This window comes from Aspergillus brunneoviolaceus (assembly GCF_003184695.1).
Source record: "Aspergillus brunneoviolaceus CBS 621.78 unplaced genomic scaffold BO95scaffold_66, whole genome shotgun sequence".
Taxonomy (NCBI): domain Eukaryota; kingdom Fungi; phylum Ascomycota; class Eurotiomycetes; order Eurotiales; family Aspergillaceae; genus Aspergillus; species Aspergillus brunneoviolaceus.
Window position 1 is genome coordinate 139,855 of NW_020290796.1, and position 20,716 is coordinate 160,570.

The 20,716-nt window shown below is 55.7% G+C and overlaps 8 protein-coding genes across 8 annotated transcripts; 3 read left to right on the forward strand and 5 right to left on the reverse strand.

The window, feature by feature from the left end:
• Positions 1-822: 822 nt before the first annotated feature.
• Positions 823-4,173, forward strand: chsA (chitin synthase class I). The gene is made up of 4 exons (XM_025581329.1): positions 823-1,232; positions 1,299-2,957; positions 3,017-3,418; positions 3,469-4,173. The coding sequence occupies exons 1-4, from the start codon at positions 1,095-1,097 to the stop codon at positions 4,015-4,017; spliced, it is 2,748 nt and encodes a 915-aa protein (XP_025438862.1). The 5' UTR covers positions 823-1,094; the 3' UTR covers positions 4,018-4,173.
• BO95DRAFT_237923 (uncharacterized protein) lies at positions 4,174-5,558 on the forward strand. The gene has a single exon (XM_025581328.1). It carries the CDS (start codon positions 4,329-4,331, stop codon positions 5,394-5,396), a length of 1,068 nt encoding a protein of 355 aa, XP_025438863.1. The 5' UTR covers positions 4,174-4,328; the 3' UTR covers positions 5,397-5,558.
• A 46-nt stretch (positions 5,559-5,604) lies between these two features.
• BO95DRAFT_446087 (uncharacterized protein) lies at positions 5,605-8,861 on the reverse strand. The gene is made up of 2 exons (XM_025587294.1): positions 8,445-8,861; positions 5,605-8,367 (listed from the first exon to the last, which is right to left on the reverse strand). Exons 1-2 carry the CDS (start codon positions 8,486-8,488, stop codon positions 5,721-5,723), a joined length of 2,691 nt encoding a protein of 896 aa, XP_025438864.1. The 5' UTR covers positions 8,489-8,861; the 3' UTR covers positions 5,605-5,720.
• Positions 8,862-9,168: 307 nt separating this feature from the next.
• Positions 9,169-11,293, forward strand: BO95DRAFT_446089 (t-SNARE syntaxin). The gene is made up of 4 exons (XM_025587295.1): positions 9,169-9,847; positions 9,913-10,094; positions 10,145-10,717; positions 10,784-11,293. Exons 1-4 carry the CDS (start codon positions 9,595-9,597, stop codon positions 10,817-10,819), a joined length of 1,044 nt encoding a protein of 347 aa, XP_025438865.1. The 5' UTR covers positions 9,169-9,594; the 3' UTR covers positions 10,820-11,293.
• Positions 11,294-11,555: 262 nt separating this feature from the next.
• On the reverse strand, positions 11,556-12,968 carry BO95DRAFT_455906 (F-box protein; the record flags this gene model as incomplete). The annotated part of the gene is made up of 3 exons (XM_025588376.1): positions 11,556-12,237; positions 12,295-12,822; positions 12,883-12,968. The coding sequence occupies 3 exons, from the start codon at positions 12,966-12,968 to the stop codon at positions 11,556-11,558; spliced, it is 1,296 nt and encodes a 431-aa protein (XP_025438866.1).
• Positions 12,969-13,429: 461 nt separating this feature from the next.
• Positions 13,430-15,782, reverse strand: BO95DRAFT_371035 (Zn(II)2Cys6 transcription factor; the record flags this gene model as incomplete). Its single annotated transcript, XM_025582939.1, has 4 exons — positions 13,430-14,662; positions 14,772-15,236; positions 15,294-15,357; positions 15,394-15,782. 4 exons carry the CDS (start codon positions 15,780-15,782, stop codon positions 13,430-13,432), a joined length of 2,151 nt encoding a protein of 716 aa, XP_025438867.1.
• A 170-nt stretch (positions 15,783-15,952) lies between these two features.
• On the reverse strand, positions 15,953-17,419 carry BO95DRAFT_420875 (M50 family metallopeptidase; the record flags this gene model as incomplete). Its single annotated transcript, XM_025584547.1, has 4 exons — positions 15,953-16,593; positions 16,671-16,715; positions 16,776-17,138; positions 17,234-17,419. 4 exons carry the CDS (start codon positions 17,417-17,419, stop codon positions 16,384-16,386), a joined length of 804 nt encoding a protein of 267 aa, XP_025438868.1. The 3' UTR covers positions 15,953-16,383.
• Positions 17,420-18,964: 1,545 nt separating this feature from the next.
• BO95DRAFT_238233 (YoaK family protein) lies at positions 18,965-20,227 on the reverse strand. The gene is made up of 2 exons (XM_025581332.1): positions 19,817-20,227; positions 18,965-19,722 (listed from the first exon to the last, which is right to left on the reverse strand). Exons 1-2 carry the CDS (start codon positions 20,118-20,120, stop codon positions 19,100-19,102), a joined length of 927 nt encoding a protein of 308 aa, XP_025438869.1. The 5' UTR covers positions 20,121-20,227; the 3' UTR covers positions 18,965-19,099.
• Between the last annotated feature and the right edge of the window lie 489 nt (positions 20,228-20,716).

Consider the following 20,716-nt stretch of genomic DNA (forward strand, 5'->3'; position numbering starts at 1 on the left):
CCCACACCTCGTCATCTGCATCGTACTCGGTCGCCCGAGTGGAGCCTGCACCCTGTTTGTTATGATGCTGATCGAGCCGTCAAGCGTAATCTCATTAATCAATTCATCAATCACCCGCCTGAGGCTAGTTATCTGGACTGATCGTCCCCGCCGTTCCTTGGTCAACGGGCTTCATCTTTTTCCCGTCGACAAGCGTACAGCGTAATAGAATAACCATTGTGGTTTGTTTGATTGTAACTAACCAGCAACTACACTTTGTAAGCTACTCGAGTAGACGAAGACAATTGCGGGTAGCCCCAACAGGTGACCGTGGCACTGCTTTCTACCTCGCCCTCCCCCTCCCCCTCCCCCACCCCCTCCCCAATAAACTTATCCCATCCCAACCCCCGGTACGAGAAAAAAAATAAGCCACCTTCAATCCACTCAATATCAATCAATTCGTTCCAAAGTATCTTCCGTTTCCCTTTTCCCTTTCACATTTCTTGGTTCCTCCGTTTCCTTTTCTCCGTCCTCGATCGTCCTCGGACTTAATCTCGCCTATCGCATCTGAAACTCCCGTCGCGACCCCGGATCCTTATTCTCTCTCTCTCCATCACAACAGCAGCCCGTCTGCTCACTCCCACATTCCATCAGCCCGCTCGGCGCAATTTGCACCCCCCAGCTTCCCTGGCTAGGAATTCACAAGGGGCATTGCCATCGAAACGATTAATTTTCCGACTCACTATCGGCCAACATGTCATATAATCGCTTGGGTAAGTTCCGATCTGTCGGTGAAGCCGTGTTGCGCGGCAGTGGGTTTTGTCGCGCATTTGTCCCCTTCTCCGCAACCAGCCTCCCAACTTGAAACTCTAGTTGAAGAGGTCGATCAAGGAAGCTGCTGCTGCTCCTGCTCCTGCTGCACAAGTAGGCAGTCTTCTCGTACTCGCTCGTATCCTGGTGCGACAGGGCGACAGGCGAGCCACCTCAGCTAGAATACGTTTGCCGTCGCACTTGCTTTCTTCTCATTTCCCTCGCGCATTGCACTCCAAGCGGTCATATCTTACTGATCATTGACTACAGGAGACCCTTACGGGGAGGAGGAAACCCACACTCCCATGATGCATCCCCACCAATTAGATGCCCGGTCTCCGTCACCGGGTCGGCCACTGAATACCTATCAGTTGACCGACAACCCGTATCCACAAGAGCATCTGGAGATGCCCTCTAGCGACCGACTAGCCGAGCAACCGACAGTAAGAACTGCTATCGCACTGTTGACACCGCAACGAAGAGCTAATCAACGGCATTGCGACATGTAGTACTCGGTCGAACGACTGCCCAACTCCTATGGTCACAATGAGGCCTACGAGCACCACCAACCGCAGGCTTACCCCGGCTATGAATATTCGATCGATCCCGAAGCACATCACGATGCGTACTACACTCAGCCCTACCACCCAGCGGTGACACCGGCGCACGACGATGATTACGATCTCGGACAATACCCGGAGCATCAACCGCAGCATCAGCACACGTACAGCGACGACCATGTACCCATCCTGCAGCCGGACAATCCGTTCGGGCCGGACCCGTACAGCGACGAATACGAAGAGGATCCTACGCTGGCCCCGACCCATTCGCCCAGTCCGGTGCCCGTGCGACGATGGAAGACCGTGAAGGAGGTCCAGTTGTTTAACGGGAACCTCGTGCTGGACTGTCCGATTGCCCCCAAGCTGCTCAGCCAAGTGCCGCACGCCGAACCCCCGGGCCGCGACGAGTTCACCCACATGCGCTATTCCGCCGCCACGTGCGATCCGGCCGACTTCTTCGAGGAGCGCTTCACGTTGCGTCAGAAGCTGTTCGCCAAGCCCCGACACACGGAGCTCTTCATCGCCGTCACCATGTACAACGAGGATGACTTCCTGTTCGCCCGCACGATGATTGGTGTCTTCAAGAACATCGAGTACATGTGCTCGAGGACGAGCAGCAAGACCTGGGGCAAGGACGCCTGGAAGAAGATCGTGGTCTGCGTGATCAGCGACGGTCGTGCGAAGATCAACCCCCGGACGCGCGCGGTGCTAGCCGGTCTGGGTTGCTACCAAGACGGCATTGCCAAGCAGCAGGTCAACGGCAAGGATGTGACGGCGCACATCTATGAGTACACGACCCAGGTGGGGCTGGAGTTGAAGGGCACGCAAGTGCACCTCAAGGGCCGCACCGGGGTTCCCGTGCAAATGATATTCTGTCTGAAGGAGAAGAACCAGAAGAAGATCAACTCGCATCGGTGGTTCTTCCAGGCCTTCGGGCGCGTGCTGGACCCCAACATCTGCGTCTTGCTTGACGCCGGTACCCGTCCTGGCAAGGACTCGATCTACCATCTCTGGAAGGCGTTTGATGTCAACCCCATGTGCGGCGGTGCCTGCGGAGAGATCAAGGTCATGTTGGACAAGGGCAAGAAGCTGCTTAACCCGCTCGTCGCGGGACAGAACTTCGAATACAAGCTCAGTAACATTCTGGACAAGCCGCTGGAGTCGGCGTTTGGATTCATCAGTGTCTTGCCCGGTGCGTTCTCGGCCTACCGGTACGTGGCGCTGCAGAATGATAAGAACGGACAGGGTCCGTTGGAGCGCTACTTCGCCGGCGAGAAGATGCACGGTGCCAACGCCGGCATCTTCACGGCCAACATGTACCTGGCCGAGGACCGGATCCTCTGTTTCGAGTTGGTGTCCAAGCGCAACTGCCGCTGGCTGCTGCAGTACGTCAAGTCGTCCACGGGCGAGACGGATGTGCCCGATCGCATGGCGGAGTTCATCCTGCAGCGGCGTCGTTGGCTGAACGGTAGTTTCTTCGCGGCGGTCTACGCCATTGCCCACTTCTATCAGCTTTGGCGGAGCGATCATAGCTTTATGCGCAAGTTCATGCTCTTGATCGAATTCATCTATCAGACGATCAATATGCTTTTCGCATGGTTTGGCATTGTAAGTACTCTGCCAAATCCAGCGGTTTCTTCTAAGCAGATGACTAACGTAGTTTTCAGGGCAATTTCTTCTTGGTCTTCAAGATTCTCACCTCGTATCTGGGCGACTCGTCGCTCCTAGGCACGGTGGGAAAGATTCTTGGCGTGGTCTTCGAGTGGCTCTACCTGGCAACATTGGTAACCTGCTTCGTCCTCGCGTTAGGTAACAGACCCGGTGGGTCCAACAAGTTCTATATGACGATGGTCTACTTCTGGATTTGCATTATGATCTACCTGGCATTTGCGGCGATCTTCGTGACCGTGAAATCGATCGAGGAGCAGGTCAAGGACAACAGCTTCACCTTCTCCGACCTCTTCACCAATTACCAGTTCTTCTCGATCATCGTCTCTCTCGGCTCCACATATGTGATGTGGTTCCTGGCCTCCTTCATCTTCCTCGACCCCTGGCACATGTTCACCAGTGTAAGTATCAAGTCCGCACCCCTTGACCGCACCCGCTGACCCAAGAACAGTTCATCCAATACATCCTCCTCACGCCCACCTACATCAACGTCCTGAACATCTACGCCTTCTGCAACACCCACGACATCACCTGGGGCACCAAGGGCGACGACAAGGCCGAGAAACTGCCGTCCGCCAACCTGAAGCCCGGCGGCAAGGTCGACGTCAACATCCCCCAGGACGACGGCGATCTCAACGCGCAGTACGAAGCCGAGCTGGCCAAGTTCGCCACCAAGCCCCCGAAGGAGGTACCCTCCGTCTCCGAAGAGGATCGGCAGGCCGACTACTACAAGGGTTTCCGCAGTGCGGTCGTCCTGGCCTGGGTGTTCTGCAACTTCGCCCTGGCGGCGGTGGTGCTGAGCGCCGCGGGGCTGGAGACCTTCGACAGCGACACGGATGCGACGCAGAACAAGCGCTCCACAATCTATATGTCTGTTGTGCTGTGGAGTGTGGCCGGACTGTCCATCTTCAAGTTCATCGGGGCGATGTGGTATTTGGTTGTACGGATGGTATGTCTTCCCCCCACTCTGTCTTCCTGTTATCATCATGACACAAGCTAACCTTGGCGTGTAGTTCCGCGGAGAGTAAACGATGGGAACGGTTAGTTTTGGAGAGCGAGCCAATTTCGATGTCGATGCCGATGTGGCGGGGTCTGTCTGTCCCGATAACCCCTAAGAGAATTTGGGCGTGATCGCCCGCGGGCGAGAGGGGCGTAGTAGACCCTGTTGGTCAGTGAGTGAAAATGAAAAAAAAACAACAACAATTGGTGGAAGACCACATAACCACCTACCGTCAATCGGCCAAATGCTTTCTTCTTGTACGGGGCACTTAGCCTGTCCTCTGGGTCCCTTGCACCGTTGGAGACGCGGGGATGGTCGTGAAGTTCCCCTGCGTATTTTATTTTCGTCGCCGCGGTTCTCGCTTGGGGCATGGAGGGCTCGGACGATGCTCGGTCATTGCGCTCGCAATATGTAGGAGCCGGCGGCGCGAGGGGAGGCATTTGGCTGGGAGGACAGGAGTCGATACTGCTGCTGCTGACTTGAGAATCCTTGTGGCAATGACCGGTGAAGCGACTCGGTGTCAGGGACGGCGACCGAGTATCCAGAACGCCTATCCCAGTGGTATCCATGCCGCCGGCCCCCAGGGAGGAAGGCAGCGAGACACTGGAGGACGCCGCGTGCGCTGCTGGACGCATCAGCTCAGCTCAGCAATCTCCCTCAACCTACAGCCCGGCAACACCGGACCACCCACCGTTCCGCGGCGCAGCCGCCTCATCCAGCGCCACACCCAACGACGAGACCGACCCCCGGCTATCCTCGTGTCCGTGTCCATATTCCCCAAACCGTGGAAACGAGACCATCCCCGTTGTCGTCGTGGTCCACGACCGAAACATCTCCTCCAGCATGTTTTCAGTGTCCTCCCTGGCACCGCCGGATGCTATCGTGCTCTCCGCCTCGATCCCAGTAGTGTGCCGCCCGTTCCCGGCCCCAGCAGGCGGAGAACTACCCATCGGGGCGCCATTAATCGTGAACTGGATGTGACTCGCAGTCGGAATATCATCACCAGCTCGTGGTGGCGAGGAAACCCCGGGGTGGGCTGTCGTTTCGGCCTCGATTCCATCCAGCCCTGCAGCTGCTGCTGCCGCTGCAGCACCACGACCCGCCACCTCAGCCGGGGTCTCCTTCCGCTTGACCCGCCATTTACGCTGGATTCGTATCCCTGGGTACGGGTACGCTGGCTTCGGCGCCGGTGGCAAACTTCCGAAATGCACGGTATGGCGCTTGCGGTTTGTCCCCGGCGTGGTGGTGGTGGTCGTCGTCGTCATCAAGTCCAAAGCTGCGGCGTTCTGCTCCAGCTCGGTGAGCGGGAGAGCGCTGCGGTAGCCCCGGAATGCTTGGAAGCCCTAGATTTCCTCACAGCGACGCGCCAACATGATTAGATCGAAGTGCACGCAACAATGAATGGACAGGGGTGAGTGAATCGGAAGAGACAAGAACAATGCGGACTGGGGCTGGGGCTAGCGAGTATTTGTTGTTGTGACATTTCTTTTTTTTGGTTTGTTTGTTTCAAGCATCGAGACAAGAGACAAATATGATTCAATTATACGGCATGGTATCAATAGGCATAAAAATAGGCATAAGCATAGTCACACACACAGAATGTAAACACACACACACACACACACACACACACACACACACACACACACACACACACACAAACACACACATACTCGCTACCCAGAATGAAACAGAAAGAGAAATTAAGAATCTACCTTCTCAGAATGACCCCCGATCCCGCCTCCCTTCAGCTTACTCCGGCCTCGCGCGAACAGCCCCTTGGCCGCTTCGCCCGCCCTCCCGCCTAGCACCCCGGCCGAGTGCAGCAGTTCCTTGCCCCGTTGCTCGACCTGCTGTTTATTCATCATGGCGCCTAGCGGGGCGGACGGGCGGCGCGCGTGGCCACCGGCACTTATTCCGGAACCCGAGGGCGCACCGCCGCCGGCGGACACGTCGAGCTGCGAGGAGGACCCGAAATTGCCGAGCGACGAGAGCTTGGGGAATTTCTTGCGGGTGACGCCGCCGCCAGCGCCGGCCCCCAGCTGGGGCGGCACGGCGCCGGTGGCCAGCTTGGCGCTCTTGTCGACGACGTCCGCGTGCTCCGGGTGCGAATGCACGGTGACCTGGATCCAGTGGGCGAGCCCCGTGTCGATGGTGGCGAATTTGGCGCGCGTGTCGTTGAAGGCCTGCACCCGGTCCTCGGGGGTCTTCATCGCCAAAATCTCGCGGAAGCCGAGGAGGGTCGGTTCGACTGAGGCCGGGGCCGTCGGTGTCCATCGCGGGATTTGCTGGTGTTGGTTGTATTCTCCGAAAAATGCTGGTGCGTTGTTGTCTTGGTTCGTGTCGGCATAGCTGTGTGGGATGGCTTCCGCGTGATAGACTTCGGGCAGTTGTCCGTCGGAGATGGTACTCCGATCGTCGGGGACCGGGGGCAGGATGGTTAGTTTGGGCTTTTCGGTTTCAGGCCCGACCGAGCTGTCGCTCTCCTCGGGGGTTTTGTTGAGGGGCTCCTCCTCGCAAGTAACGGTCTGGGCTGGTATGGCTTCCGCTGGTATGGCTTCCGCCGCGGTGGGACTCGTCACCTCAGCCGCCGGAGATGGTAGAACTGGGGTCTCACGGGAGACAGGAAACTGACCCGGCATGGGATCAGGAGGTGACTGCACACCTGCTACCGGCGCAGGCTCCTCGGAGGAGGAAGAAGACTCCCACGAGAAACGTCGTGCTAATTTTGGCTTGGGAGACTCCGTTGCAGGGGATGTGATTGGCTCGGAGGCAGCAGGAGGCAAGTCCTGAACGGTTGATCCCTGCAGGGCAACCGGAGAAGCGACGTAATCTGGAGTTGCCTGATCAAGGGCTATGGGGCTTGTAGTAGACTCTGCAGCGCTCCAATACCTCTCGTATTCGCTAGGTATGAGGCTATCCTGGCGTTCAGCCTCTGGCCGACTTGCGGGCTCCTCTTCTTCTTGCTCCTTAGAGGGGGTGGTCTCGCGACTCAATGTCCGCATAATCTCCTTTCGCAGGCGGTCACTCTCCGTGTCTTGGGGCGAATTGTCGGTGCTCATGGAGGGTATAATGATAGGCACCCCATCATGCGTGAGTGTAGGTGCCGACGTCACAGGATGGGACCCGATGCTCAGAGGAGCAGGGTGATCGGGACCGGGTGCTGCGTCGTGCACAAGAGCTTCCTGCGGCGTTTGTTCGCCTGACTGTGAATTAAAGGAAGACGCGACCGGTGTCTCCACAGACATCTCGCCTGCTGCGGACGGATGGGCGCTTTGAACATTGGTGATCCTAGGGGTCCTCGAGGGGCTGTTGTTTGGACTGGGCAGGCTAATATCCCGACGATGACCCGGTTTGAAGACTAGGGTGTCACTCGCATCCTTGGGCGGGGGTGTTCTCTCGCCCGGCTCCTCCAGAATCGTGGGTGTTTTGATATCGCTCTGGCTCCGCTGCGGTATGATGGGACTGATCACCGAGGTACTATCGCTGTTCGACCGTGCAACACTGTCGACCGTCGTACTGGGGGTGTCAGGTACATCGAAGGCTTGATGAACCACAGAACGGAATCCCATGGACGGATTGTGCTGTAGTTGGTGTTGCTCAGATTCTGGCCCTTGAGCTTCAGAAGTAGAGAAATACGAGTCGCCCGAGAAGTCCGGGGCAAAGCTTGAAAGACGTTCCACATCTGGAAGTTGAATTGTTGGTGTGCCACCTTCTGCTGCCTCGGCTGGGTGAGAGATTTGAAGCGCTTGCGCATCCTGCCCGCCGTCAACAGCGCCTTGCGGTCGGAAAGGCTTGTAGTCGCCTGTCGCGGCCGGTGCTTCGTTGCTCGATGGGAAGTGGAGTTCAGCAGACGTCAAGCCTGGAATAGTTGCTGTCGTTGTCGCATTGGAAGGACCTGCGCTTGACTGAGCGCCGCTGCGATCCTGCGGCACCGCGCCTTCTGATCTCATCCGCTTGTAGATATCGACCGGGCGAACGATTGGGACGGTGCGTGTAGCGGGCTGGACCGGGTCTGCAGGCTGTGCGCGAACCGAATCTCCTCCAAGAGTCGCGACTTGGTCCATCGATCGGGATCGATCCATCGAAGGGAGTGGCGGTCGGGAGACGTCCCTCGTGAACATGCTCGGAAGATCCCCGGTGCTTTGATTCAGGTTGTGTTGCGGAACCGGTGGAGGCTCGTCGTCGTCATACTCGCCGTACTCATCGTCGCCCCAGTCGTTTCCATCGTACGAGTACTTCTTCGCTTCTACCCAGCGTTTTGTCTTTGCTCGGTTGACATTAGGCTTAAAAGATACAGGTGTTTCTCCGCGCGGGACTGGCGACATGGGACTTTCTGTGTTGGAGGAGCTGCAGACCGAGGCGTCGGGATATATTAGTACAGTCCAGTCCAGTGGTGGGCGAAAGGGGTGGCTGCATGGACTCACAGCTTCTGTAGCTCGGGCTCATAGGGCTGAAATGGACGGGCCATTGTTCTCACACGACTAACTACCCTGATCAGCAAGACTGGATCGAGAGCTGATTTCAACAGTGCAGGTGGTGTTTAAAATGGATGATTGGCATGTCCAGTGCCAAGAGTGAATGTCAAAATTGAAACGAGTGACTCCAGTCAAAGGCGCGGTGAGCGCAAGGTGTTGAGCGGGTGTAGATGACGTGGGAGGAAGAGGAGGAGGAGGAGGAGGAGGAGGAGGAATGGAGGCAGTGCGCCAAGAGACGGGGCGGTGCACGGAAAGAAAATCGACGTCGAGATGGGCTGAAGCCGTTGTTTTTAGAAAAATTGGGATAAAGAGCTCTTGAAAGTGAGATCCCACCACAATAGATGAGCTGCGATAACGTTATTTGGGGTGGTTGGATTGATTTGAATTGGATTGAATTGAATGGGATCGGGTATATGATCTCAGCTTCAATCTGCCCCTGATTCCACCCAACCTGAACGGTCATTGGCTGGCTTGATGGCCGCCTACCGTCCCAAAAGGGATCAGCTGTGGCTGGTGTGGAGCCTGGTGGCTAGTGTCAGTGTGGGGTGGCTGGTGTGTGCACGTGGCTGGACTGGTCACTAGTCCTAACTAGTAACTACTAACTAGTAACTAAACCAGTTGGTGAATTTGCTGCATTGCCGCTTTCGCCCCGTCCTCCACTTCCACTTCCTCCCCCATTCCTCTCGTTCATCATGACTATCTCGTTGTAATTCCGCTTCTCTTCCTGTCAACACACTGACTCTCCGCTCCTCCTCTCCTCCCCTACCCTCCCCATCCACTCCACATAACGTGCTCTCAACTACCCCTCTCTCTCTACCTCGACCTCCGTCTCCGCCCCGACAAAAACGAACGGACACGTCTCCAGTTGCCTGCCTCCTTATCGATTAGTCCGGACTCCGTGCCGTACAATCAATCCCCTCCCCATCGCACCGCACCCGACCGTTGGTTCTAGATTCGGCGATTGGCATCCTTTCGACCATCCTCGGAGTATAGTGATTTTGCATCGCTTACTGCTCACGTCCATCGCATCTTCGCTCAATCGACCTCCCCATCCACCTCCCCATCCACCACCACTCAACCAACGACCCTCACACGCACAATGGCCGGCCCGTCCATCCAGGATCGCACGGGCGAGTTCCACGCCATTCTCGGCCAGGCCCAGAAACGCCTTGCCTCCAGCAAAGTCGGCCCTCAGCGCCAGGCCCTCCTGTCCGATGCGCAGCGCCGACAAGCCAATGGGTCCGCCGATGCACAACACCCGGGGAAGCGACGGTCGGAGTTTGCGCGGAGAGCCGTGGAGATCGGACGCGGGATCACGGCGACGACCGCCAAGTTGCAGCGGCTGGCTGAGTGTGAGTCGGCCACCTCCCCGAAACCTTGCAAAGGCTGACTGGGAGAATCTTGGGGTGTTTTTTAGTGGCAAAACGCAAGACACTCTTCGACGACAGACCGGTCGAAATCTCCGAGTTGACCTATGTCATCAAGCAAGATCTCGCTTCCCTGAACCAACAGATCGCCTCGTTGCAAGCGCTCACCCTCTCCCAACATCCGAAGAACACTCGGTCCAAAGCGGACCAGGAAGGCGAGCATAATGATAATGTAGGTCCCATAAAAAATGAAAAAATATACGAGGCTAACGATCAACGCAGGTGGTCGTGATGCTGCAAGGGAAACTGGCCGACGTGGGCGCCAACTTCAAGGATGTCCTCGAAGTGCGCACGAAGAACATCCAAGCGTCGCGCTCGCGCACCGAGAACTTCGTTTCCTCCGTCTCGCAGAAGTCCCACACGGCCCTCGACCCCCAGCGCTCCGACTCCCCGCTCTACAACCCCTCCGGCCGGCGGACGCCCCAGCCCGGCGGCGGCGGCGGCAGCGCGGATCTTCTGACTCTGGAACCCACGAACCCGTCGCCACTGGGCCGGCCGTCGATCCACTCGGACCAGCAGCTCCTCGTGATGGAGGAGGCGCAGACGAACAACGCCTACATCCAGGGCCGCGGCGAGGCGATCGAGGCGATCGAGCGCACCATCAGCGAGTTGGGCGGGATCTTCGGGCAGCTGGCCCAGATGGTCAGCGAGCAGTCGGAGATGATCCAGCGCATCGACGCCAACACGGAGGACGTGGTGGACAACGTGCAGGGCGCGCAGCGCGAGCTGATGAAGTACTGGACCCGGGTGTCGGGCAACCGCTGGCTGATCGCCAAGATGTTTGGCATTTTAATGGTATGTAGCCCTCCGCCCTTTGCTATAACTTTGCAGCGAAATCCACTCAGCTAACCCACCAACCAGATCTTCTTCCTCCTCTGGGTGTTAATATCAGGATAAAGACACCCTTCCCTTTCCCTCAAACACAAAACCCCTCCCCCTCAACATAATGTATTAATACCAGGTCCATGTTCGTGTCTTGCTGTGCCTGAACGAAATCATGTAGTCCTCCTTCCTTTTCTCTATTACACCGCTACACCCTTTCCTTTGTGATATGTGTGTGTGAGTGAGTATATGTGTGTGCATGACCTACCTCACGCAGGGGGCAGGCTTTGCCCGCCCTTCTTCATTCTTGCTTCTATCCAACCCAACCCAACCATTTTGGCCATGGCTAGATCTTCCATGTGCAACCCTTTTCATCTTCCTGCTGAGTGCCCATGTCACTACTACAACGCCAACGCCATCCCCCCAAATCCCTCCCTCCCGTCGTGCTTGACAGTTGAAACGCAAGCATGACTTCATGTGCATAATGGGTTCACGAGTGTCATCGTTGTTGTTGTCTGTCGAGTAAATTAGAATCAATACCTGACCTCTAACAACCCCGCCATTCAACATTCCCCGTTTTATGATTGAAGTATCGGAATAGTAGTAGATTCTTTATGAGCGATGCGGTTCCACTTGAGGTACGAGTAAGAGTATCGAGGATAAGTAAGTATACATAGTACAAGAGGGAGTATATACCGTTTATACAGCTCACCCATATCCCAACCATATCACAGGCTATAGGCTATAGGCTATAGGTCTATAGATATACCTCCCCCTCCCCCTCCCCCACCAAAAAGTCGAACCAACCAACCTACAAACAAACTGCACACCCTAACCGCGGCCCCCCACCATGCAGTACCCTTACCACCTCGGGCGCATGCGCCGCCAGCCCCCGTTCACGGATTGCCCGCTCCGCCGCGGCGAACCAGATCTCCTGCAGCCGGGGCACCATGCCCGAATGGCCGGTGTCGGGGGGGTCGATTTGGTCGTCGCCCACCAGCGCCGCTAGGTAGTCCCCGTAGTCGCGGTGCATGTGCCATAGGAAGTCCATGCGGTGGGACCAGTGGGTGTGGGTTTCGGAGTGGTGGGGGTGTGATTGTGTTTGGGTAGGTGGATGGTCGTTGTGGTTGTTGTTAGGGTTGTGGCTGTGATGGTGCTGGCGCTGGTGGTCCTGCTTCTCCGTTTTCTTTCGGGGGCCTGGCTGCTGTGGGGTGGAATCGTCGGCCGCAACGGCGACGAAGAGATCGACGATGCGTTCGAGGGTGGAGGTGGTGAGCAGGAGGCTGACCCATGTCTGGGAGGAGGTGTAGGGGATGTCCGGGGCCATGAGGTGGCGCACGGTGTGGATGAGGGTGTGCATGGTGTGGTGGGTGGCGAGCAGGACGTCGGGGTCGGTGAAGGGGGGTTCCTGGAGGATGCGTTCCTGGCAGTCCAGGGAGTGGGTCGGGCTGGTGGTGTCGGCGCAGGATTCCAGGAAGTAGACGAGGTAGGTTCTGGGATGCGGCGGATTAGCCTTGACCTTGATGAAACCCGGGGTAGTGAGGGCATACATGGATGGGAGCAGGCGGGCTTGCAGTGCGCCGACGCCCTTGCTGTAGACGAACTCCTTCTCCGTCTTGGAGGAGGCCCATAGCTCCCGCGCCGTGGGATCGGTCTCAAGGTAATGTTGCACCAGGTATTCGGCCAGGTAGAAGGACAGCCGCACGCAGGTCCGCCAGCACCGCGTGAGATCGGTCAGGTAGCCGAACGAGTAGTCGGGCGATTCTTCCAGCGTGCCGCTCGGGGTGTAGTGGGGAGGCGGGGGCGGGAAGAGATCAGATACGAAGGTGAGGTCGTCGCCGATGGCAACGTTGGGTTCCTGGCACTTTTGAAGGTGGTATGGATCCTCTCGCCGCCGATGCTGGAGATAAGCTTTGGCGATAGCAGCCTCATTGTGATAGACCCGCTGGTGTAGGAGGCGGCATGTAGCCGAGAAAGAATGGATCTCTTCCAATTCGCATTGTACCAGGATCTTCACTAGAACATCCACGGGAAGCTTCTCCCAGGCAGTGCGAGTGTTTCTCGCAGGCTTTGAGATTCTATGTTTTGCGTCAGCGGGTGTCACAAGTGGTTTGTTGACATATGGGTCTGCGATTTACATGGGAGATTTTCTGGGCCGCTGAGACGACGGATGCCGTCTGGCTTGCCGCACAACTTGGCGCAGGTGTTCAAGGAAATGGCTCATTGTTAATAGGGGTCAAGACCACCGAAACTTGGTCTTCAATGATGTTCAAGAAGTCCACTTGGCGCTCATTTTGAAAGGCAGGATTGAGATTGTGATTATTCAGCTACTCCATCTGCTTCTTGGGGAAATGCTTAGCCGGATGGAATCAGATATGGGTCCGATCTTCGCTTGGTGGACCCGACTCGCGTTGGATCACCACTCTCTCCAAAATGTGTCACCATGACCCAGGGGATAAAAGATGCAAATCGCTGCATTGAGTTGTGTCAATGCTGAATTTGAGGTGAGGCCGGCCTCGAATTATGCGTTGCAGCGGCTCCCAACAAATCCATGATTCAAACACAACAAGTGCAACAATGTGTACTCCGCGCCAGCCCATCGACCCGAGACGCGATCGAGTGGGGTACGATATCGTCACAGTGGACACCATGTCTCGCATGCTGAAACAGTGGCAACCCCCAATCCTACACGTTCAGGTGTGGATCGCCATCGTTCGTGTACTGGTGCTGGAAATCCTCAAGCAATCGATCCCACTGCGTCCAATCCATGGGGCTGAAATCGCTAACCTGGTCCAGATCAAGGGTCCCGAGTCCCTGTCCACTAGGAAAGACTGCCTCGACGAGCTGATCCTGATCTCGGCTGCTAACGCCTATCGGAGCTCCTTCGTAAGAGATTTCTGCACTGAGATCGTTAGCGGCCAATTGCTGCTTGCCCCGCATGTCGCAGATTGTAGACACAATAGCAGGACATGGAAGAGGAGGCATGCTACAACGAGCCCGCTCCGCTGCATGTGCCTTCCAAGACTTTAGAATCAAGTTCTGCAAAGCCACATTGAACGCTATTCTCTGTTGTCGCGCCTGCAACCTGCGAAAATGTCGACTACAGATCCGGTCGATGAGGAACCATGCCCTGCCCGACTCTTCCCCATCGACACGATTCCGTAACTCATAGAGCATGTGTATCAGCGGTGTCCAGGGAATGTGATTCTCCACATGCCAGTTATACCGCCGGGTGATATCGCTCGTCTGCACCAGATCACAGTTCTCGGCCATGCGCACGCAGTTTGAGAAGATTCGATCTTGATCGGACTGTGAATTATGACTTCCCTGTTCAGCGTGTTGGCGGGGGTGGTGTGCAGAGAAACGGAGCAGAGATGTGATCGCATGGATCACGATGCTAGTCATCTGGTGCAGCGGGATCGAGGTGTCGCAGTATTTCAGGTATTTTGTCTCGTAGATCTGGCTAAGCTCATCAATCGCCCTATCCTTCTCAGCTAGTGAGATTGCCGAATCGCTCAAGAAGCTTTGACCCGTTGGCAAGGGGCCTGACTTTCCCGACCATCGAGCAAGCCACTCGCCAAATTCACAGCGGGCCAGGCAGAAGATCATTTCGGTCGCTCCACTATGTTCACGAGGCCTTTCAGTCATCCGCGGGTCTAGATCGCAGTCGTTGACATTCGCCGGACGCTGCACATCGGCAGCCATCAGAGATGTTTGGGCAGCAATGCCTGTAAGCTGTGCCGTAGTTGCGTCTAGTATACTCAGCTGAAGCCAAAGGCGTCGACGCATTTCGGTCTCGAAGATAGAAAGGCCATGGTGGGAGCCATCTCGATGGAGTCCAACACGCTGTGCCACCCGGATAGCGACACCGCAAAGAGACCAGATTGACTGTGGATCCGAGAATGCTCGCATCGCAAGCTACGAGCAATTGTTAGACATATGACCGACCCGGCTTCAGATACGCACTTCAAGGCAGAAAGACGAGCACCGCCCATAGTTCCATGCATGTTAGAAAACGGGCACGTACCAAATACAACAGAAACGCCTGAAGAACCACAACATCCGACGTGCGTAGAATGCCAGCATTCGAGAGAGCAAGTCGAGCTCCCCGACGGAAGCGAGACAAAAGGACAGCCTTGCTGTCTCCGAAAGCCTGCTGGACGTCATGCGGGGCCATTGAGATCAGCGCGATACAGTATATACAGAACAGAAGCGCCTCGAGCCCTTTCGGGACGGCGCTCAGGTCCCCGATGGCATCGATGATCTGCTGCTGAACTGTGGGTCCATGCAGGATCTTGATCAAGGGGTGCACGTTCTCCAGAAAGACCTGCCAGAGCTTGAAGATGTGCAACGGCTCGGGATGTAAGTCCGTGATCTGCGTCTTCGTGCGTGCACCGAGAATAAGAGAGGACTGGTCATCTGTCCCCTCTAACGACTGGTCCGAATCACTGTAGACCGACGCATCGCGTAGCACGTCCTCCGCGGGTGGCAGCTAGAACGATTTAGCATTCACGAAGAATTGATCCAGAGATTTTTGGTCTTTCCATACCTCGGTGCGGATACTTGACCACATATTTCTAGCCGGCGAGTCAGCCAATCCCATCCCGAGGCATCTAGCATCTGCTACACATGACCTAACTTTAACTTACCCATCGACATAGACCGACCTCCCCCCGTCTGTAATCAACATACCCGGATCATTCCCGGTGGGCGCAAGAGACGTGTTCGACATGGTCATGGGCGAGAGCAGCCCCTGTGTATCACCCCTAGGGCCGGACGAGCCGGTGTCCTGTCTGGAACGTCGGGGGCGCTGTGGACTGGCTGGACGATGGGCCTCATCCGAGGGGCGCCGCTTGCGCCGTCGTGGAGGCGGATGTGCTCGATAAGTGCATTCAGTTCCATTCTTCGCGCACGCGGAGCAAGGGTCCTGGCGATCACATCGGACTTTGCGCCTGTTACAGACCACGCAGGACGGGATTTTGGGCGTCTCGGCCCGAGCAGCTAGCGGGGTCTTTTCGGGGGTACCTGAGTCTACCATTGCTAGATAGAATAGATTCTGGTCGATGTCAGGGCATTTTAGGAGGGTATGAGATAGGGTGATGCTCAACTGCCCCGTTATATGGGCGATTTTGGTCGGAAGGGTTGGGTGGGATGGGGAGAGGTGCGGATGGTGGTGTTGATGTGGTCGGGTCTGCGGATATATTTTAGGGGAGGCTCCGGCGCGACAAATCAACAAGGCCTGGGCCATCCGACGGATGAACCTAAATCTCGAAGGCCCGACATTCAGGTCAACTTTCCAGATTTGCTCATGATAGATTTTCGGTATTCCCGAGCCAATTCAATTCATTCGCTGCATGAGAAAGTATAAAGGTCTAGCAACACATCAGATTGCGATGCTTTTCCCCAAAAGGGCATATCGACACCGTGAATAGAACACGCCAGGATTCAAGCTTTAGACTAAAAATGCAACTACTTCCATCTCATCTGCCCAGCAGATCCAAAGATAGGCGCTGACAAACGATAAACACAACAGAACTAGGCAAAGCGACAGCCTGCGTTCCTTTCAAGTGGGGTATTCAACACAGAGAAATATTCATAAGTCATCACGGCTGCATCCGCAACACGAATACAGGTCCCGTTCACCGTGTCGGGATAAAGTGCTGAGAGTCCTTCTCCTGCTGACTGAACGACTCTCGGAATGCAGCAATGGCAGCAACGATGGCGATCGCGATGAACGCGAGGGAAATGAAGGACCAGAGGACACCCCAGCACTGCGAAGAGCCACCGTACCGCTTGGCGAACTGGCTGGCGTCCGAGGTATTCACTTTGCGAAGGATCAAGTCGTCACACTATCCCGAGAACAATGATCAGTACCGAACGAGGCAAACGAATGCACCACGACCACTTAGAGCAAAAAGAGACTTACAATATCCCAGACACTATAGAGGGCCGACATAACACCGATGAAGAGCTACGTGGCAGATCCAATCAGCCGCGAATTCCCCCCTCTCAATTCAAGGGAAAGACCTACCACCACCCATTTCAGAGCCTGGCCATGGGCGATGAACCAACACGCGACCAGCAGCCCCACGGCCAGGAGAATCGTGACGATCGTGAGCCAATCCTTGCGCGCCCACCACAGGGTGAGCAGAAAGCACACCCCTAAGACGATGCTGGCGACCTTGCTGGCGACGATGTCGAACCCGGCGAAGATCAACAGCGATCCGATGATCGAGGAGCCCAGATAGCCGGCGGGCAGGGTCACGGCGCTGATTCCGCCGGACATGTGCGTGACGCCGCCCTCGTGCGGGTCCAGCGAGATGCTTTTGACGCGGCCACCGGTGCAGCATGCAGTGATGGCGTGGCCGAACTCGTGGAATGCGATGACGAGCATCTTTATTTTTGGTTTCGGTCGCAAGTCAGCAAGAAGAAACCCCCGAGGAAGGCAAGATTGCAGCAAAGTTCGGCGTTCGTTGAATTTCTCCTCACCTTGAACGGCCAAAGCGACCAGCGAACATAGGGCAGATTCCAAAGCAACGCAATGACGACAACGTACGCTCCCATCACCCCGAGGGTCACTGCCTGGGCGTGGGTGACGCTGAGATCGCGCTTCATTAGATGCGGCCCCGCTGAGTGATAGGACCGCTGATCGAGGAGCATGTAAGACGGTGCCATGGTGGATGGAAGACTGTCCTTGCGTAGTAAAAAGGTACGGAGTAGTCTGTATTCTGTCACGCAGAGTCAAGAGAGCCACCGCAGAAGGCGTTCAAAGAAAGTATGAGTATTTATCTGTCTAGAAGTCTGGGCTCTCTTTTCCTCACATGAGCGAGCGGGTTTGGCTGCCTACGCGTTCTTTTACTACCCGGCGTGTAAATTCTTTACCCGACTGGGTTTAGCGTGTGGCTGGGGCACGGGGTACGAGTATTTTTAGTTCCGCTTTTTACGTGGCGGTGGACAATGGAAGAAGCTGTTGCTTGCATTCTCTGCACGGCAGATGTCATTCAAATTCTTTTATTCAAGAAGACAAGTGTGTAAAGACAACAATCTCCTTATATACCGACTGTACGTATCACAATCCCATTACAACGACATGGTCAAGGCCTACAATCGTTTGAATGATAAGGATGGTTCTACTGCCCCAATTTTCAGGCCCAACCTTTTAAATCGATCCACCCCACCCGCCGCTTAATGTCCGAACTCCACAACTCTATGTTCTCTGGTTAAGGCTACACAGTAAAGTTCATAGCAACCCGTCTGAAAATAAAAGACGGACGCGAATCTCGACCATTAAACAAAACCAATAATACGCTCAAGGTGGAACAATCTCGTCGTCAGCATGCAGGAGCCAGAATGCCAGGAAGTAACGATGGAGGGGGGGTTCTAGAGCAACGATGGCAGAGTGGGTGGGTCCTTTGGCCTAATCAGCCCTACAGCAGGGTGAACTGCGTCAGTGGCGGAAGGATCTGGCACGTAGTATCTACTAGTCCTGGAGGAATAAGCTAGTTGCTGTAGGCGCCATCGCCTTCTTTGGATTATGGGAGTCCACTGTCGCATTGGTATGCATCTATTGGTGAGGTGGGCAGAAGCACTACGGTAGGGCAAAAGCGGAGGTAGTATGTTTTCTCGGGCGGGATCCGCGCGTAGGTTACCTTGCAAGTCCGGTCCCTTCGATCCGATCGTGGATGAGTTGGAGTCCCTGTGCTGATAGACGTTTGAATTGGTCCTGTTTTGTATGAAGATGGGCGATAAGTAGGGACAGAAATTGAAGTATATGTGAAAATGGGAAGTAAGCAATGTCGTGTACTGTTGACCGCGGTTTATTGTAGAGAAAAGCCACAAAAGAGAGGTACTGTACCGAGATAAAGCCACTCACTGGCTTACTTCATTAACTACGAGGTACTGCACCTTACAGGCCCAGCCCCTCGCACACAGACAAGTAAGCTCTTATAACAATACTGAAAGGGAAGGTTTGTAGCTTTTATACCACTCCGGGTGACTGACGATGATAGTAACAACATAGTAAATTTGATTCTGGTGGTATCCCCACTAGATCAGGGGCATAACTCATCCCCAAGAACAGAATAGCCCAGGTAAGGGCCAAAGGAAAGCGAACGTGAGCTGATCAGATCCGAGGTATCATGTCCGGGGAATCATCACAATATAGCATAGCGCCAACCAAGCTACGCCCGCCCCGGCAACCTATCCAGCCAAAACATTCTCGCCCACCAGGTCATAAGTGTAACGTCAACGCCATCCAAAACAAAACCATCAAGTCATAACATCCTGCCAGCACCCCCTCAAAGAAAAAAACATAAGAAAGCAGGGAAAGAGTAAAAGCAACTCGACCCAACAAAATCAAACGATACTCCCCCGGCCCTTCCCCACCCTCCCGCTCCCCTCTGTCTTCCACACCGTCCATGCCCCGGTGATCATGACTTTCAACCCAAAGGCAAACCACAGGCTGCTTGCTAGGCTGGCTACCTTGGAGAGCCCACCGGCAGTCATGGCACCCAGGAAAAGGGCCAGGAACGCCCCGACCCGACGGTCCCGCTTGGGGTTCTTCCGGGCGAGCAGGTTTGGGTCCACCAGGAGATCACACAGCAGGCTGGTCAGCACCACCGTTGGGATCTCGTCGAACTCCAGGATGCGCGAGGCGCAGACCTGCCCGCCCGCTTGGAAGGCCAGGAGCGAGATGGGGATGATCTGCATCCATTGGATTGGCGCACGCGGGTCTTCGGGGCGGGGCGAGACAATCCTGAGCTCCACGAGGAGCGCGGCGACCAAGAGGCAGATCGACTGAACCGCAAAGGAGAGGATGAGGGAGGAGCGACGGCGGGGTGGGCCGAGGAGGCGGGACGCCTGGATGAAGATGATGTTGCTGGCGATGAAGGTACAAAGTGCGATGAGGGACTTGGCCCACAGGTAGGCTGGGTATCTCGGTTGCCCAGAGGCACCGAGGGCGATGAAGACGGTGTTCCCTGGACAGCGAGGAGTTAAGAGGCTGAGACAGATGTGACGTGGGGATTGCTGTATCCGAGATGCAAAACAAAGTAGGACATGGTTGATACATACCTGTTTGCATGCTGGAGAAGCTGCCCCAGGCATTGAAGGACAGTCCGTCCACCAGGCCACTTACAAACCCGCAGACGATCAAAGGTATATCGGCATAAGCAATATCGATCTCGGACTGGAGATGACGAGCTAATCTGCCGTAGAAAGTTGTCTCTCCGTCGTCGTTCGATTGAGCAAGGGAGACAATCGTGCTGTTGCCTGAGGACCAAAGGCCACCTCGGTCCTCGCTGAACTGCAGATGTCTGGAATATGCCGTGACAGCTGCCGGAGCGGGCTGAATGTCACCGGCGGGAGATTGATGCATGATGAACTGAGACAGGCACCCAAGACCAGCGCCGATGAAGAAAAGAATGGTTGAGAAGCTGCCGCCTTCATCCTTGGAGCCAAACCATGGCCATCCCTATATACAGCCGCCTTTCGTACAAAGTTTGCTATCCCCACCATACTGCCTCCACGCCAAGGCACTGATAAGAGCCAGTGCAACCATGTGTCCGTGATATTTTCGTCTGGAGAGATGCATGCCTACCAGAAGCCGCGGATGTCGTGGTACACCGCCGAAGCAGCGGTTTCAGATATCAGCCCAATGTCCATCGCATACCCGCATCATCCTGGCGCGACACATGGGTTTGGAGATGGATATACCATGTTCAAATCAATCAGGCGACAGCAAACTCGGTTTCCATCTGCATGATATTGGACATATCACATCGTCTGCCAGAGGAAGCCGCTTGGCAAACCCTTGGCACAGGCTTGTAACTTGGCTCCGTCGATGGCCTCCAAGCCCCCGGGAGGCTCTAGACATATGTCGATCACCATAAGCCAAGATCCAGTTCAAGAGAGTTTCGCCAAAGGTTGACCGGGACAGCCAGCGGGATCTTGGCAGATACGAGTTGTCCGGAA

Bases quoted from the DNA above. Each gene is read 5' to 3' on its own strand.
- chsA (XM_025581329.1), top strand. From the start codon at position 1,095: ATGATGCATCCCCACCAATTAGATGCCCGGTCTCCGTCACCGGGTCGG. The intron at 2,958-3,016 runs GTAAGTACTCTG...CGTAGTTTTCAG, and splicing joins TTTTCGCATGGTTTGGCATT to GGCAATTTCTTCTTGGTCTT. The intron at 3,419-3,468 runs GTAAGTATCAAG...ACCCAAGAACAG, and splicing joins CCTGGCACATGTTCACCAGT to TTCATCCAATACATCCTCCT.
- BO95DRAFT_446087 (XM_025587294.1), bottom strand. From the start codon at position 8,488: ATGGCCCGTCCATTTCAGCCCTATGAGCCCGAGCTACAGAAGCT. The intron at 8,368-8,444 runs GTGAGTCCATGC...CTCGGTCTGCAG, and splicing joins GAGCCCGAGCTACAGAAGCT to CTCCTCCAACACAGAAAGTC.
- BO95DRAFT_446089 (XM_025587295.1), top strand. From the start codon at position 9,595: ATGGCCGGCCCGTCCATCCAGGATCGCACGGGCGAGTTCCACGCCATT. The intron at 9,848-9,912 runs GTGAGTCGGCCA...GGTGTTTTTTAG, and splicing joins GTTGCAGCGGCTGGCTGAGT to TGGCAAAACGCAAGACACTC. The intron at 10,718-10,783 runs GTATGTAGCCCT...CCCACCAACCAG, and splicing joins AGATGTTTGGCATTTTAATG to ATCTTCTTCCTCCTCTGGGT.
- BO95DRAFT_237923 (XM_025581328.1), top strand. From the start codon at position 4,329: ATGGTCGTGAAGTTCCCCTGCGTATTTTATTTTCGTCGCCGCGGTTCT.
- BO95DRAFT_238233 (XM_025581332.1), bottom strand. From the start codon at position 20,120: ATGCATCAATCTCCCGCCGGTGACATTCAGCCCGCTCCGGCAGCTGTC. The intron at 19,723-19,816 runs GTATGTATCAAC...CTCGCTGTCCAG, and splicing joins CTTCTCCAGCATGCAAACAG to GGAACACCGTCTTCATCGCC.